At 46.5% G+C, this 17,313-nt stretch overlaps 1 protein-coding gene across 2 annotated transcripts in view; it reads right to left on the bottom strand.

The window, feature by feature from the left end:
* Positions 1–440: 440 nt before the first annotated feature.
* Positions 441–17,313, bottom strand: part of ano3 (anoctamin 3) — a 183,386-nt gene continuing 166,513 nt past the window's right edge. For both annotated transcript variants that reach the window (XM_078415487.1, XM_078415486.1), the window contains 4 exons: positions 16,701–16,848; positions 13,941–14,021; positions 12,100–12,205; positions 441–7,928 (listed from right to left, as the gene is read on the bottom strand). In XM_078415487.1, the coding sequence (XP_078271613.1) occupies positions 7,749–7,928; positions 12,100–12,205; positions 13,941–14,021; positions 16,701–16,848 (515 nt within the window). In that variant the 3' untranslated portion in view covers positions 441–7,748. The remainder of the gene's footprint in view (positions 7,929–12,099; positions 12,206–13,940; positions 14,022–16,700; positions 16,849–17,313) is intronic.

Raw genomic sequence — 17,313 nt, forward strand, 5'->3', positions numbered from 1 at the left:
TCTGAGGCAGAGAATTCCACAGATTCACAACTCTCTGGGTGGAAAAAGGTTTTTCCTCGTCTCAGCCCTAAATGGCCTACCCCTTATTCTTAAACTGTGACCCCCGATTCTGGACTCCCCCAACATGGGAAACATTTTTCCTGCATCTACCCTGTCCAATCCCTTATTAATTTTATATGTTTCTATTGACCTACAAACCAACCCACGCGGGCACGTCTTTGGTATGTGGGAGGAGACCCAAGTGGTTACAGGGAGAACGTGCAAACTCCACGCAGCCAGCACCCGAGGTCAGGATCGAACCCGGGTCTCTGGCACTGAGTGGCAGCGGCTCTACCAGCTTCGCCCGTAGTGTGATCATCTGCATTGCACAAACTACGTGGTACTCCATTAATTCAAACAATAATGTGCATACAATTATTTATTTAATGAAAATCCTGATATCCAAATTTGTATAGTGCAGCCAATACAATCTTTACATGTAAATCTTACAAAATTAAACACAGCATTTTTTAAATATTATATTCCAGGCCCAAGCAAGTATCAATGATTACTTTATGTCTTTTTTATGCTTCAGGTTTTTAAAATTTACATGCACACGCAGACACGCGTGTACACTCACACACACACACACGCGCATGGCGTACACATGTAAAAGGTTCTTTGTTCGTTGCTTCAGGCAAGACACTGTAAACTGGTTGTTCAACATTAAAACATAACTGGTCCAAAAAAAGCCTCACAGAGTAATAATAATCTCACATTTTCGCGGAACAGCAATTAGTTACAGTAGAACAAGACAGTATCTTGTTTCTTGGATTCTTGATCGAGATACAGGTTTGCAAATACCTTAAACGTTGAGTCGGGAGAAGAACTGGTTTGAAACATATGCTGGAAGGGGCAGATGGTAAATTAGCAAACATCGCTACATTCGACAGCGGGTGTGGAAACCACAGCAGCTACCAGTCTTGGTATTGTTCTCAACAAAATACTTCAACACTGCCACGCCATAACGAAATAACTTTGTTAAATCATGCAAAAAAACATCTGGGACTGAAAAATAAAAAAACCAAAATGGTTCTCTGAACCCAATCAGCAAAACCATTTTCTGCAAGCTTTATTTCAAAAATGAGCTGGTTATCAATCAGTCCTTGGCAAAACGTGTAAGTACAAGTTACATGCAGCATAGAGTTATTCAGTAATACAAAATACAGAGCAATTTAGCTATCAAAATATATCTGGGCATTCACTGGGGTTAGTACTTCACGATAGTTCAGCAAGGGTTCCTGAGAACAGAGTGCGTTCCTTTAGTTTGTAAACTGCGTTCTGACCTTGGCCACCTAAATGGACTCCAATCACGGACAGTGTGACGTTTTAGCGGGAAGTTAAACTACAGCCAAACATGATCTGTAAAAAGGAGGACAAATTGTGTTCTGCCTGTACAGTTGCTTTGTAGTTCCCTCGTTGGGACGTTGCCCCAGCCTGATTCTTTCTGGCTGATATTTGTATCTTTGTCCCCAAATATCTTAGCCCGGCCCGTACTCTTAATAGAATGGTAAAGGCATGTGATAGACACAAAATGCTGGAGTAACTCAGCGGGACAGGCAGCATCTCTGGAGAGAAGGAATGGGTGACATTTCAGGTCGAGACTCTTCTACTTCATATCTTTCATTCGTTGTTCTTTATCTCTCTACATCACCGTCTATACCTCTCGTTTCCTTTATCCCAAACTAGTCTGAAGAAGGGTCTCGACCCGAAACGTCGCCCATTCCTTCTCTACAGAGATGGTGCCAGTCCCACTGAGTCACTCCAGCTTTTTGTGTCTATTTTTGGTTTAAAACAGCATCTGCAGTTCCTTCCTACACAGTACTAAATCCTACTGCCCAGCATCTCTGGAGAGAAGGAATGGGTGACGTTTCGGGTCAGACATATTTAGGGCATTGGGAGCACTATGAAATGTTGAGAGTTTATCGATGCAGTATGGAAACAGGTCCCTCACTCCCTAATCTCCGACACTATAATAATGTCTGATTAGTACAAGTGTCAGGGGTTATGGGGAGAAGGCGGGAGAATGGGGTTGAGAGGGGAGAGTTAGATCAGCCATGATTGAATAGCGGACTAGACTTGATGGGCCGAATGGCCGAATTCTGCTCCCAGAACTTGCGAGCACATTTATATTGTCTTTATCACCATTATGAAAATATGAGCATGACTTTACACTGGTATTGCTAATATTACAAATGTTATGAATTGGCTTATAATATTTCTCCAAAGTTTGTTATGATCAGAGATACAGCATGGAGATGGCTTCAGATAACAATCAAGGAAATGTTTGTCACTGTGAGAGTTTACTGTTTGGGTTTTTAGTTTTTAGTTTTGGAGATACAACATGGAAACAGGCCCTTCGGCCCACTGAGTCCACGCCAACCATCGATCGCACGTTCACACTGGTTCTATGTTATCTCACATTCTCATCCGCTCCCTACACACCAGGGGGCAATTTACAGAGGGCCAATTAACCTACAATCCCGCACGTCTTTAGGACATGCCAGGTCACCCACAAGGTCACAGTGAGAACGTGCAAACTTCACACAGACAGCACCCGAGGTCAGGATCGAACCTGGGTCTCTGGCGCTGCGAGGCAGTGGCTCTACCCACTGTGCCACCGTGCCGCCCACAGTGGAGAGGATTACTTGATGGTAGGACACTTATAAGGAGGTGTCAGGTGTGATTGCAAAGGGTCATAGGGCAGGGATACAGGCCGTTTGGCCCAACTTATCCATGCCGACCAAGGTGCTTGTCCCACCTGCCCGCGTTTGGTCCATATCCTTCGAAACCTTTTCTATCCATATTCCATCACGAGATTTAAATGGACAACCAGTGAGACAAAGAAGCAGAAGTCTAAGGCCATGGTAATGTAAATGCTGAAATGGTTTATTAACGAGGGATCCCTTGTGACCAATAATGCACAATATGAGGATACTGTGGTAATGCATGAGGATAACGGGTAAAATATTTAAGTTCCAGGGGTGGGAGTTATTCAAGGCCACACTTTCTTTGCTGTGAATAGCAAGGAATTGCCTGAAGTCTGTGCATGTCAGTGTATTTACAATGATGAGTGGAAGGTATTTATTCACCAAGTGCTGGAGTAACTCAGCAGGTCAGGCAGCATCTCAGGAGAGAAGGAATGGGCGACGTTTCGGGTCGAGACCCTTCTTCAGTCTGTACCAGCATCTGCAGTTGTTTTCTTACACGACAACGATGAGTGAAGAACTCTCTCTAAAAGTACCCAAGACAGCACAAATGAAAGATGTGTGGAAGTGGCCAAGATGGAACCATTGGAGATTGCCCAAGCGATCATTAATGTTGTGCCCTCATCGTGACAGAGTGATGCAGCGTGGAAGCAGGCCCTTCGGCCCAACCTACCCATGCCGACCAACATGCCCCACCTACACTAGTCCCTACCTGCCTGTGTTTGGCCGGGATCCCTCTAAACCCATCCTATCAAAAGTACCTGTCCAAATGTCTCTTAAATGTTGCGACAGTCCCTGCCTCAACTACCTCCTGCATCAGCTTGGTACAGAAACATGCCGCTTACAGAATCCGTGAGGAAACATTATTAACATGAGCAAAGTTTATGGAGAGGCACAAAGGCCGGAAATCTTTCAACGTAAAATTTCACTGGTTTTCCTGTGGACTTAGGAAAGAAACAGGTGAGCGAGGTGGATTATTCCCGCTTATGAGAGGGGATCTTATCGAAACGTATAAGATTATTAAGGGGTTGGAGGCAGGAAACATGTTGCCAATGTTGGGGGAGTCCAGAACCAGGGGCCACTGTTTAAGAATAAGGGGTAGGCCATTTAGAACTGAGATGAGGAAAAACTTTTTCAGTCAGAGAGTTGTAAACCTGTGGAATTCTCTGCCTCAGAAGGCAGTGGAGGCCAATTTTCTGAATGCATTCAAGAGAGAGCTAGATAGAGCTCTTAAGGATAGCGGAGTCAGGGGGTATGGGGAGAAGGCAGGAATGGGGTACTGACTGAGAATGATCAGCCATGATCACATTGAATGGCGGTGCTGGCCCGAAGGGCCGAATGGCCTCCTCCTGCATCTATTGTCTATTGTCTATTGTCTTTTGGATCCTAAATTTAATTTCCAAGTTGTAACCTATCAATCATTTTATTCTGACCCAATCTTCGAAGGACTTATGGCATTGTGAACCACATGTGGGTGTTAATCAGTAGGGCGAATTCACAATGGACAATAAACAGGCCCGTCATTCCACCGCCCATCGGTTACATGGCTGTAAAGCATGGATGAATGGAAGCGATTGTCTCACAGGCAAGGGTAGAACCCGTAAACCACCCATAAACCAAAGGTAGACACTACCTGCTGGAGTAACTCAGCGGGACAGGCAGCATCTATGGAGAGAAGGAATGTGTGACGTTTCAGGTCGAGACCCTTCTTCAGACTGAGGGTCAGGGGAGAGGGAGGCACAGAGATAAGGAAGGGTACAAAGACTATGCGAGGTGTGAAAAGGACAGATCAAAGCAGACGGTGATCAAGGGAATGTAGAATGGTTCATTGTGAGCTGAGGGGGGAGAAGGTGACAACGAGGCAGAAAAATTGCTCAGGAGGACAGTGAAACCAGTCGGAGAACGAGGGTGAGGGAGGGACGGCAGTGAAACTAGTCTTTAGTCTCCCACTCCCCTGACTCTCTGTCTGAAGAAGAGTCCCGACCCGAAACGTCACCCATTCCTTCTCTCCAGAGATGCTGCCTGTCCCGCTGAGTTACTCCAGCAGTTTGTGTCTATCTTCAGTATAGACCAACACCTGCATTTCCTTCCTACACGTTCCATTTTTGCCAGAACTTTAGCATTAGCTAAAGTTGTAGCATTTTTGCTTACAAAATGGTGTAATCAAGAACTGAAACTGTTCAGAAAGATTCATGGTCGCGGAAACACAAATCATACTTCGAGCAGAGAACAAAAAAAAATCCCTTTGTGATTTTTTTAGAAATCTATTGTGAGAATACTTAAGAAAGTAAAACATCGTATCATTGTTAATAACAATGCCCAGTTCATGACTGAAATCATGATATTTGAGTGCATTGTCTTTATTTTGCAGACCCATTTACAGAAAAGGCATTTATTTGAGGACATTTCTTGCAATTATACATCCAAGCAACAGGTATCTTTTGGAATCAAAGTACTGATAAAGGTGTTCAGATTCCTATAATCCATAAGGCCAGTCAGTGACATACAATCCTTCGAACTGCATAGTAAACAATTTAATTGCACTGACCATCGACTGATCAAACGTGCCAGTGGATAAATCAAATCCTTTGAGGAGCATGCTGCCGACAATTCATCCAAATTTGTGGCATTATATGGAACACTGTGTTATTTTAGCTCTGCATTGATTTTGTAGATAAGATAAAGTCCTAGAATGATGGTAGATAGATACATCCTTAACATTCGATTTGGTAGTCTTACAACAGACCTTTATAAGCCATGACCCTTTCAGAAGTGCAATCGCAATATAGACTATCTATACCTTCAACCATTATAAACTATCTGTTACTCTGTAAATCACAGGCCATTTATAGCGGAGATATAATCAAATGAGGAAACATGCCGGGGTGTGGATATTGATGTATATGCGTAGCTCTGCACATCACAACATACATTGGTTGAGGAAAGGCTGTTAGGTGCCACATGCAAAAACGCCCGCACATTACAACACCCTGACAGCAGGAGATGGAGGTCAGATATCTTCAACCAAGCCAGGAATAAAAAGACGTCATAAACAGAGCGAAAGTCTCAAATGTAAACTCTCCTGCGCTCAAGACTAGGTACGAACTGTGTCTGGGCAGAATGTCAGGTCTGACAGCATCTACCTGCTCCGAACAAGCTCAGAGAAAAACGCTGAGGCCACACAAGGTCACTTGAAACCAACATCTCCCCGATGTTGGCTGCACCCTGGCAGGTTATGCAAGGAACAAACTATGGTTTTCTGAGGCACTCTGTGCATGAACTCAAACATTTCTCATCCTGTTTGGTCATCTCGATGGGGTTCAGGCAGGGGACAATCGCCTTATGTTTCCTGCGCATTTGTGCGTTACTTTCAGTTATGTGTCGAGCTGCCTGAATTTAACGCCCCATAACCTCAAGCATTAAAAACGAACTCAAAATATGAATGAGGGATTGCCCGGTAGTTGGAAGAGATATGGTGAAAAGGTGATCAAAATCCTCATTTGCCACTGAATACATTTGCAATCCTCACCTTTCCCCTCCCAAAGCCTGCTCAGCCGATGGCTAAATGCATTTACACGCAACAAACCACCAGAAACTGAAGATAATCTACCGAGGATGCACGGTGATCTAGTCATCTTCGTACCACTGCTTGGACATTTTGCCGATCATTAAACAAGTGGACAGCTCCTACATGTGTTTCCACTAAAACCAAAGGCACAGAGGAAAAAAAAATAGTAAAGCCAAACCAAAAATCTGAGGGAAAAATTAATTTGTAAAACTCACTCTGATAATCAATGTGTCTTGTCACATTAGCTTTGGCCATTTTAACTTTAAAATAAATAGCTAAAGTTCTGGCCATGATTTAGGGTTTTTTGATCAGCAGTGTTTGTTTGCGGTTGAATGCAGACATTCAGCGCAGGACCTGCAAACTAGTCTGTGCCTCTGCTCATTTCCACTCCTTTTAGTTTTCGGAGTGGAGGAAGGCCCCTTCAGCCCGCCGAGTCTAGGCCGACCAACGATCACCCGTTCAAAGCGGTCCCGTGCTACCCCACTCCCTACGCACTCCGAGTCAATTTACAGAGGGGGCCAATTGAGCTACAAACCCGCACGTCTTTGGGATGGGGGAGGAAACCGGAGCACCCGGAGGAAAGCCCACGCGGTCACAGAGAAAAGGTGCAAACTCCACGCCGGCAGGGCCCAGCGTCGGGATCGAACCCAGGTCTCTGGCATCGTGAGGCAGCAGCTCTATCAGCTGCGCCACTGTTCCATGTCACTCTCTGCACAGAGAATCAAGTAATCTTGGAAAGGCATTTCCCAGATACTTGGCACGGGGTTTTTGTTCAAACAGTTTATTGTTTGCCTCATTCGGTAGATTGAGCTGGTGTGTAGGGTGAATGAGCAAACATCGGCATCTTGCCAGGGACCGGCTCTGTGGATCACAGGGCCTTTCTTTGCCTCCTTTTTGGAGGAGATCGCAGAGGGGAGAACGTGCAAACTCCACGAAGGCAGTGCTCGAGGTCAGGGTCGAACCCGGGGGATGGGGGTCTGACCGCCGCGCCACCGTGCCGCCCCTCGGGAAAGAATGTAGGTGCTGGGAAACGGGGGAAAGTCTGAGGTGAGACCTAAGCAAACCAGCCTTGCAAACAAACACCTTACTCTTTGGTAAACATGGACCAACCAATCCTGACCAGCGAACTTGCATTAATTTTGTTGTGGCAATTATCGAAAATAGAATAAAACTCCCAAATTGTCACGTGGTTAGCAAGGGGTTTCCTGAACAACCAGACTTAAAATCCAAAGATAGATTGAGCTTTGATCTTTCGATAACATGCATTTGAGGTCTTTATAATTATAAAAGTTTATGTATATTTATATATATATATATATATATATATATAAGACATATTAAAAAAACTTGCAAGAACTTGTGCAGCTTAGCTGGCGTCTCCATAGCAGTACAGTCCCATCGAAATAATCTGCTCAGTGTTTGCATTAATCGTGCTAAGGCCATTCGTGGTATCTGCTGCCGCTCCGTTTCCTCTCCTTCTGCAGGTGTTCCAGTTCTGCCTCGTACATCATCTCCTGCACCAGGTACTTCTCCCGACGCATCCGGTCACACAGGTCCTTGGGCATGTCGGGGATCAGGTAGGCTATGAAGGCTTTGAAGCCAAACACAAAATGCTGAAATGGAACAGAAATAGGATCGTAGAGGCGGCACAGCACGGGAAACAAGCCCATCGGCCCCAACTTGCCTACGTCGGCCGAAACACCCCATCCTCACTGGTCCCACCTGCCCACATTTGGCCCGTATCTGTCTTAACTTTTCCTATCTCTTTACCTCTCCAAATGTCTTCTAAATGATGTTATAGTACCTGCCTCAACTACCTCCTCTGGCAGATCGTTCCATATACTTTTCCTATCCAAGTTCCTGTCCAAACGTCTTTTAAATGCTGTTATAGTACTTGCCTCAACAAATAAGCCAACGATGGAGTCATAGAGTCATACAGCGCTGTGAGAACAGGCCCTTCAGCCCAACTATTCCATGCTGTCCATGTTGCCCCATCTAAATTAGTCCTATTGCCTGTGTTTGGCCAGTATCCCTCTCAACCTTTCCTAACCATGTACCTGTCCAAACGCCTTTTAAATGCTGTTAGAGTCCCTGCCTCGGCTATCTCCTCTGCAACTTGTTCCTTACACCCACCACCCTTTGTTTGACAGCAGATACGATAGTGGCATTTAGGAGACTTTTATATAGGTGCTTGAATATGCAGGGAATGGAGGGATATGGGTGGTGCACAGACAGATGGGATTAGTTTAATTTGGCATTGGGTTCAGCACAGACCTTGTGAGCCGAAAGGCCTGTTTCTATGCAGTACTATTGCATTTAGTTTAGAGATACAGCGCGGAAACAGGCCTTTCGGCCCACCGAGTCCATGCTGACCAACAATCCCTGCACACGAACACTACCCTACACCCACTAGGGACAATTTTACATTTATACCAAGGCAATTAACCTACAAACCTGCACGTCTTTGGAGTGTGGGAAGAAACCGAAGATCTCTGAGAAAACCCACGCAGGTCACAGGGAGAACGTACAAACTCCGTGCAGTAGTCGGGATCAAACCCGGGTCTCTGGTGCTGTAAGCGCTGCAAAGCAGCAACTTTACCGCTGCACCACCGTGCCGTCGTGAGAAGGACAGAGAGGGAAGTGGTGACATGTTCCACTCTTCATTAACATCGTGGCCAAACAACAACTTCAACCATCTGAAGAAGGGTCCGATCTAAAATTTGGAAGGATGAGGGGGGGGGACCTCATTGAAAATTACCCAATAGTGAACGGCCTGGATAGAGTGGATGTGGAGAGGATGTTTCCACAGGTGGCAGAGTCTAGAACCAGAGGTCATAGCCTCAGAATTAAAGGACGTTCCTTTTGGAAGATGAGGAGGAATTTCTTTAGTCAGAGGGTGGTGAATCTGTGGAATTCTTTCCCTCAGAAGGCTGTGGAGACCAAGTCAATGGATATTTTAAAGGTGGAAATTGACAGATTCTTGATTAGTACGGGTGACAGAGGTTCTGGGGAGAAGGCAGGAGAATGGGGTTGAGGGAAAGATAGATCAACCATGATTGAATGGTGGAGTAGACTTGATGGGCCGAATGGCCTAATTTTGAACATGAAACGTCACCTATCCATGTTCTCCAGAGATGCTGCCGGACCTGCTGAGTTACTCCAGCACTCTGTGAAACATCACCTATCCATGTTCTCCACAGATGCTGCCTGACCTGCTGAGTTACTCCAGCACTCTGAAAAGTCACCTATCCATGTTCTCCAGAGATGCTGCCTGACCCGCTGAGTTACTCCAGCACTCTGTCCTTTTATTGTTCATAGAACACGACACGTTTGACATTAAATGCTGTTAATATTCTATCAATTGTTATCTTTTAGATCTAATACTCATATTTCAAGAAATTCAAGATTTGCTGTCAGAACTAATTATATCCTTGACCAAATGAAGGCGGTGAATTCTAAAGGTGGGGCAAGAGTGTTCGACCAGCAACTCCAAAGTTTGACCAAAGTTACTCCAGCACTTTGTTTTTTTAACTTCAACCATCGACCTGCCCAAACCAAAGATAGACACAAAATGCTGGAGTAACTCAACGGGACAGGCAGCATCTCTGGAGAGAAGGAATGGGTGACGTTTCAGGTCAAGACATTTCTTCAGACACTTCCTTCTCTCCAGAGATGCTGCCTGTTCCGCTGAGCTACTCTAGCATTTTGTGTCTCTCTTCGGTGTAAACCAGTATCTGTAGTTCCTTCCCACATATCTTAACACACACACACACACACACACCATCACACCTTAACACACACAACTACACACCTACCCAAACCACTTACCCCTTGATAACTAGTTTCCAAAATTCCTCAGATCTCAGCTTAGATTGTACTCAGCAACTGTGCGCAACCTTTTTGAGGTAGAACATTTCAAATATTTACAACCCGCTAGATGTAGAACCTTCTCCTTGCCTGAAGGAATTCTCTGCCACAGAAGGTAGTTGAGGCCAGTTCATTGGCTATATTTAAGAGGGAGTTAGATGTGGCCCTTGTGGCTAAAGGGATCAGGGGGTATGGAAAGATGGCAGGTACGGGATACTGAGTTGGATGATCAGCCATGAACATATTGAATGGCGGTGCAGGCTCGAAGGGCCGAATGGCCTACTCCTGCACCTATTTTCTATGTTTCTATGAAAGCATCAGTGTAAACATCGTGATCTAATTGTGGACGCAGCCCAGACCATCACACAAACCAACCTCCCTTCCACTGACTCCATCTACACTTCACGCTGCCTCGGCAAGGCCAGCAGCATAATCAAGGACCAGTCTCACCCCGGTCACTCCCTCCTCTCCCCTCTTCCATCAGGCAAGAGGTACAGAAGTGTGAAAACGCACACCTCCAGATTCAGGGACAGTTTCTTCCCAGCTGTTATCAGGCAACTGAACCGTCCACTCACCAACCAGAGAGCAGTCCTGAACTACCATCTACCTCATGGGAGACCCTCGGACTATCTTTAATCGGACTTTACTGGACTCTATCTTGCAGTCAACATTATTCCCTTTATCCTGCACCATGTACACTGTGGACAGCTTGATTGTAATCATGTACAGTCTTTCCGCTAACTGCATAGCACACAACAAAAGGTTTTTTCACTGATCTAAAACTATAGCTAAAACAAAGGTAAAACTAAGCTGGAAGGAAGATCTCAATTTGTCAAAGTGCCGGATATAAGGGCGAGGAAAATCAGTCCCAATGTTTTTTAAGGTGACGAAATTTGACAACAGTTCTGAACCAAAGGCCTCTTGAGCATCAGCCCTGTGAAAACATACAGCTTAGAATAATGCTGTTGTCAAAAATAAGCCTCGGTGCACAGACAAACATCAGGACGGCCGTAACAAAATACACGGCTCTATCTCAATGGCATCATCCCCTCAACAAATGGTATCTTTTATTTGTCCTTACTTTTGTAAGTGATAAATAATATTGTCCCAATTTTATTAACTCAAAGCCCCCCCCCCCCACACCAGTAGATCTGCGCTGATTTATTTGTTGCCCCTTCTTATAAATAGTGCTGCATAACTTGTGATCTTCCGCAACCCAAACCAATGCCTTCAACAATGGAGCTGCTGCCTCACAGCGCCAGAGACCCGGGTTCGATCCCGACTACGGGTGCTGCCTGTACGGAGTTTGTACGTTTTCCCCGCGACCTGCGTGGGTTTTCTCCAGGCGCTCCGGCTTCCTCCCACACTCCAAAGACGTGCAGGTTTGTAGGTTAATTGGCTTCGGTAAAAATTGTAGATTGTCCCTAGTGCGTGTAGGATAGTGCTAGTGTACGGGATGATTACTGGTCGGCGTGGACTCAGTGGGCCGAGGGGCCTGTTTCCGTGCTGTATCTCTGTGTAGCAGGCTGTATGGGCGGTCACGGTGGCGCGGCGGTTAGAGTTGCTGCCTTACAGCACTGGAGACCCGGGTTCAAACCCGACTACAGGTGCTGTCTTTACGGAGTTTGTACGTTCTCCCCATGACTTGCGTGGGTTTTCTCCGGGTGCACCGGTTTCCTCCCACACTCCAAAGACGTGCAGGGATGTAGGTTAATTGGCTTGGGTTTGTATACTTGGTAAAAGTGTCAATTGTCCCTAATGTGTGTAAGATGGTGTGAGTGTGCGGGGATCGCTGGTCGGCGTGGACTCGTTGGGCCGAAGGGCCTGTTTCCGCGCGAAACATCTAAACTACACTAAACTAAACGAAGTTCCTCAGCACAAGCTACCTGATGTGGAGACGTGAATTGTGGCACTGACCTCAAACACAATGATGAAAGCCAAACGCGCTGCCAGAACGTGCCAGAACTGTAGCGTGACCTCGTATCGGTTAGGATCCCACGGTGGCGCCCTGTAGTCTCTGTACCTTGAGGTCAAAGAGCAGAAAGAAACCCTCAGCTTCCAGAAAAGTCAAAATGGTGGCAGTGGAGGTTACATCATAGCACGATTTATTCACAAAATGCTGGAGTAACTCAGCAGGTCAGGCAGCATCTCGGGAGAGAAGGAATGGGTCACCCATTCCTTCTCTCCCGAGATGCTGCCTGACCTGCTGAGTTACTCCAGCATTTTGTGAATAAATCGATTTGTACCAGCATCTGCAGTTATTTTCTTATACTTCTTACATCATAACACGGTGGCGCAGCAGGTCGAGCCGCCGCCTCACAGCGCCGGAGACCCGGGTTCCATCCAGACCTCTGACACTGACAGTGTGCGGAGTCTGCACGTTCTCCTTGTGACCTGCGTGGGTCTCCTCCGGGTGCTCTGGATTCCTGCTACACTCCGACGTGCAGATTGTAGGTTGAAGACAGACACAAAAAGCTGCAGTAACTCAGCGGGTCAAAGTTACTTTACAATTCGCTCCAGTTTTTTGAGTCTGTCTTCAGTGTAAACCAGCATCTGCAGTTCCTGCCTACACAGGTTGGCAGTTTAATTGGCGTCAGTGTATGGTCCCTTGTGTATAGGATAGTGTGAGTGTACAGGGCGATCATTGGTCGGCGCCAGCTCGGTGGACCGAAGAACCTGTGTCCACGCTGTTTCACTAAACTAAACTAAACATTCAAATGGGAGGAACTGCACTTCATATTTCTCTTAGGCGACTTACAACCCAGCGGTATGAATATTGACTTCTCTGACTTCAAGTGACCCTTGCTTTCCCTCTCTCTCGTCCCTCCTCATCCCTAGTTCCCCGATTAGTTTCACTGTCCTCCTGATTAAATGTTACTCTTTGGGTGCCTCGTTGTCACCTTCCCCTCAGGTAACAATGAACCACTCTACTTTTCCTTGAACATCGTCTGCTTTGATCTGTCCTTTCCACACCTTACCCTTCCATATCTCTAGACCTCGGGTCGGAACCCTTCTTCAGACTGAGTCGGGAGAGGGAAACTAGAGACTAGTTTCACTGCCGTCCCTCCCCCACCCTAGTCCCCCGACTAGTTTCACTGTCCCCTGATTAAATGTTACTCTTTGGGTCAGGGCCGTTTTTACAGCATTATGGGCCCCCGGGCAAAGCAGTGTACTGGGGCCCCCACCGTTACTCTCCTCCACCCTCCTTTCCCTACCAGCCCCCCCCCCTGTCGTGCCGGCGAAAAGCACTTACCGAAAAGCACTTCGCGATGGACTTAGGGTGCTACATTGTTGCGAAAAGCACTTACAGATCGCTGTGAGAAGCACTTAGGGATGGAAAATGTTGCGAAAAAAGCACTTATTGAACCTACATTTTAAAAGTAGTATTTATTTATTGCAAGTCACTTAACATACACAGATCAGCATGGGGCCCCTATGCTCGTGGGGCCCCGGGCAAGTGCCCATCAGGCCCATGCTTTGGGTGCCTCGTTGTCACCTTCCCCTCAGCTAACAATGAACCACTCCACTTTTCCTTGATCATGGTCTGCTTTGATGTGTTCTTTTCAAACCTTGCAGTCTCTTTGTACCCTTCCTTATCTCCGTCTCTGTGCTCCCCTCTCCCCTGACTCTCAGTCTGAAGAAGGGTCTCGACCCGAAACGTCTCCCCATTCCTGCTCTCCAGAGATGCTGCCTGTCCCGCTGAGTTACTCCAGCATTCTGTGTCTATCTTACACGAAACTAGACAGAATGATGTTTACCTGCAGTAGCCAGTGTCACGAGTACCAAATTCACTCTTGTTGAAATAAGCCAAGCTTCCACTGACATAGCCTGTCAAACATCTGAAATGAAATGAAACATGTCACTTTTCCGTGAAGAATAACACATATTCATTTTTACATTATTCCCTTATCATGTATCTATACACTGTAAACGGTTCGATTGTTATCACAAGTCCACAAGTTATAGCAGTAGAATGACTCCATTCGACCCATCGAGTCTTCTCCGCCATTCAATCATGGCTGATCTCTGCCTCCTAATCCCATTTTCCTGCCATCTCCCCATAACCCTTGACGCCCGTTCTAATCAAGAATTTGTCTATCTCTTCCTTGAAAATATCCGCTGACTTGGCCTCCACAGCCCTCTGTGGCGATTAGTTCCACAGATTAACTACCCTCTGACGAAAGAAGTTCCTCCTCACCTCCTTTTCTAAAAGAGCGCCCTTTAATTCTGAGGCTGTGACCTCTGGTCCTCGACTCTCCCACCAGTGGAAACATCCCTTCCAAATCCACTCCATCCATGTCTTTCATTATTCTGGAAGTTTCAATGAGGTCCCCCCTCAACCTTCTAAACTCCAGTGAGTACAGGCCCAGTGCTGTCAAACGCTGATCATATGTTAACCCCCTCATTTCTGGGATCATTCTTGTGAACTTCCTCTGGACCCTCTCCAGAGCCAGCACACCCTTCCTCAGATATGGGGCCCAAACTTGCTCTTACCATGTTACTCTTGCGATCATGTACAGTCTTTCCGTTCACTGGTTAGCACATAACAAAAACTTTCCAATGTATCTCGGTACACGTGGCAATAAACTAAACTAAACTAATTATGTTATACATTACTCTGTGCCTATCCCAAATCACAAGTTTTAAATCCTGAAAGGATTAAGTCACTTTCAATTTCTCCCTTCACTTGCTTGTCCATTACTTATACTGATTGGTAAACAGGAATAGTGCACAAATCCCTTTGAAAATATGGCTGGACAAACGTCTATACTGAAGTATTATTTTACACCAACACATGTTGAACTAATCCAAGCCTTTTCTTTCCAAGTGTAATGAATATCTCTGCTCAGCCATTAGATAAGTGTTGTTGATTCACCCTCGCAGCGGAGTGCAATTGATTTGTCCAATCTCATGAATGTGTTTGAACATAGGCCATGCCAACATTAATGCGTGTAAGATTCAAATGCAGGGTATCTTCATCCTGAGGAAGGGGCCGACCAGAAACATCACGTATCCATGTTCCCCAGAGATGCTGCCTGACCCGCTGAGTTACTCCAGCACTCTGTGAAACGTCACCTATCCATGTTCTCCAGAGATGCTGCCTGACCCGCTGAGTTACTCCAGCACTCTGTGAAACGTCACCTATCCATGTTCTCCAGAGATGCTGCCTGACCCGCTGAGTTACTCCAGCACTCTGTGGAACGTCACCTATCCATGTTCTCCAGAGATGCTGCCTGACCCGCTGAGTTACTCCAGCACTCTGTGGAACGTCACCTATCCATTTTCCCCAGAGATGCTGCCTGACCCGCTGAGTTACTCCAGCACTCTGTGGAACGTCACCTATCCATGTTCTCCAGAGATGCTGCCTGACCCGCTGAGTTACTCCAGAACTGAACTTCACTGCTTGTTTTAAGTCCAGTAGCAGGTTTGTCTTATGAGAGTGATACAGGTTAGAACAGACTGGGAGTAATAGGCATCTGTTGATTATCATCTATTCCTCTGGACTATGGAGTTGAGCACCTCACAAATGTACAGGGCTGCTACGAGATTCCCCAGGCAAGACCTACTCTATTCTGATACAGTTTTAAACGAGATACAGATTGATTACTGTTTTTGCCTTGCCATGTAAACCGAATGTCATTATTCTGAGCGAATTTCCCTTGTTCACATGTGTTAAAGGGCGGCACGGTGGCGCAGCGGTAGAGTTGCTGCCTCACAGCGCCAGAGACCCGGGTTCGATCCTGACCGCGAATGCTGTCTGTACGGAGTTTGCACGTTGTCCCCGTGACCACATTGAGCACGTGGGTCTTCTCCGGTTCCCTCCCACACTCCAAAGACGTACAGGTTTGCAGGTTGATTGGCTTCTGTAAATTGTTTCTAGTGTGTAGGGTAGAACTAGTGTACGGGTTGATCGCTGGTCGGCGCGGATGCGTTCGGCTGAAGGGCCTGTAACTCTAAAATTAAAAACGAAATTAAAGCAAAATTTTCATGCAAAAAAAGCCAAAGGTTCGGCTACGGGGCCTGTCTCCGTGCTGTACGACTAGGGCGAAGTGCTGGAGTAACTCAGCGGGTCAGGCAGCATCTGTGGGGAACATGGATGGGTGACGTTTCACAGAGTGCTGGAGTAACTCAGCGGGTCAGGCAGCATCTGTGGGGAACATGGATAGGTGACGTTTCACAGAGTGCTGGAGTAACTCAGCGGGTCAGGCAGCATCTGTGGGGAACATGGATGGGTGACGTTTCACAGAGTGCTGGAGTAACTCAGCGGGTCAGGCAGCATCTGTGGGGAACATGGATGGGTGACGTTTCACAGAGTGCTGGAGTAACTCAGCGGGTCAGGCAGCATCTGTGGAGAACATGGATGGGTGACGTTTCACAGAGTGCTGGAATAACTCAGCGGGTCAGGCAGCATCTCTGGAGAACATGGATGGGTGCCGTTTCAGGTCGGGAGCCTTCTTCAGATTAATGACAGACTATATTGATGTGATTGTGTGTAGAGATACAAGGTGTTGCAATACTTCTCATCAGAGTATCCCTGGTCTGCACAAGGGCCATACTTATACGTGTAGACAAATCGAGGGATGTAGTCGGAGGTGATGGCAATGACAAAGGCGTTGGTGATCACGGCCATCACACCGATTCCTTCCAGAATCCCGTACCATTTTCCTAGCAAAGAAAAAAAACATCAGTCTCGGAAAAGCAGGAAGCAAAATCTACAATCTACGGACAGAGAAGAGCAGAGGCATCAATAACAGGCCAGAAAAAAATGGTTGCTCGTTACAAACAAGAGCTCAACTAGAGATGCAGCAGCGAGAAACTGCAGATGTTGGTTGGCAAAAGAAGACACAGAGTGCTGGAGTAACTCAGCGGGTCAGGCAGCATCTCTGGGGAACATGGACAGGTGACGTTTCACATGGTGCTGGAGTAACTCAGCGGGTCAGGCAACATCTCTGGGGAACATGGACAGGTGACGTTTCACAGGGTGCTGGAGTAACCTAGCGGGTCAGCATGATTCTAACCTTGCCACCCACACGCCCAGTCTGAGCGGGCAATCTCATTCCAAGAAAATCTTCAGCAGTGTTAAAAATAACCCAGCCAAAGCTTCTGTAATCTATGTTTGCGCTCATGGAT

This window comes from Rhinoraja longicauda, chromosome 18, assembly GCF_053455715.1.
Source record: "Rhinoraja longicauda isolate Sanriku21f chromosome 18, sRhiLon1.1, whole genome shotgun sequence".
NCBI classification, from domain to species: Eukaryota; Metazoa; Chordata; class Chondrichthyes; order Rajiformes; family Arhynchobatidae; genus Rhinoraja; species Rhinoraja longicauda.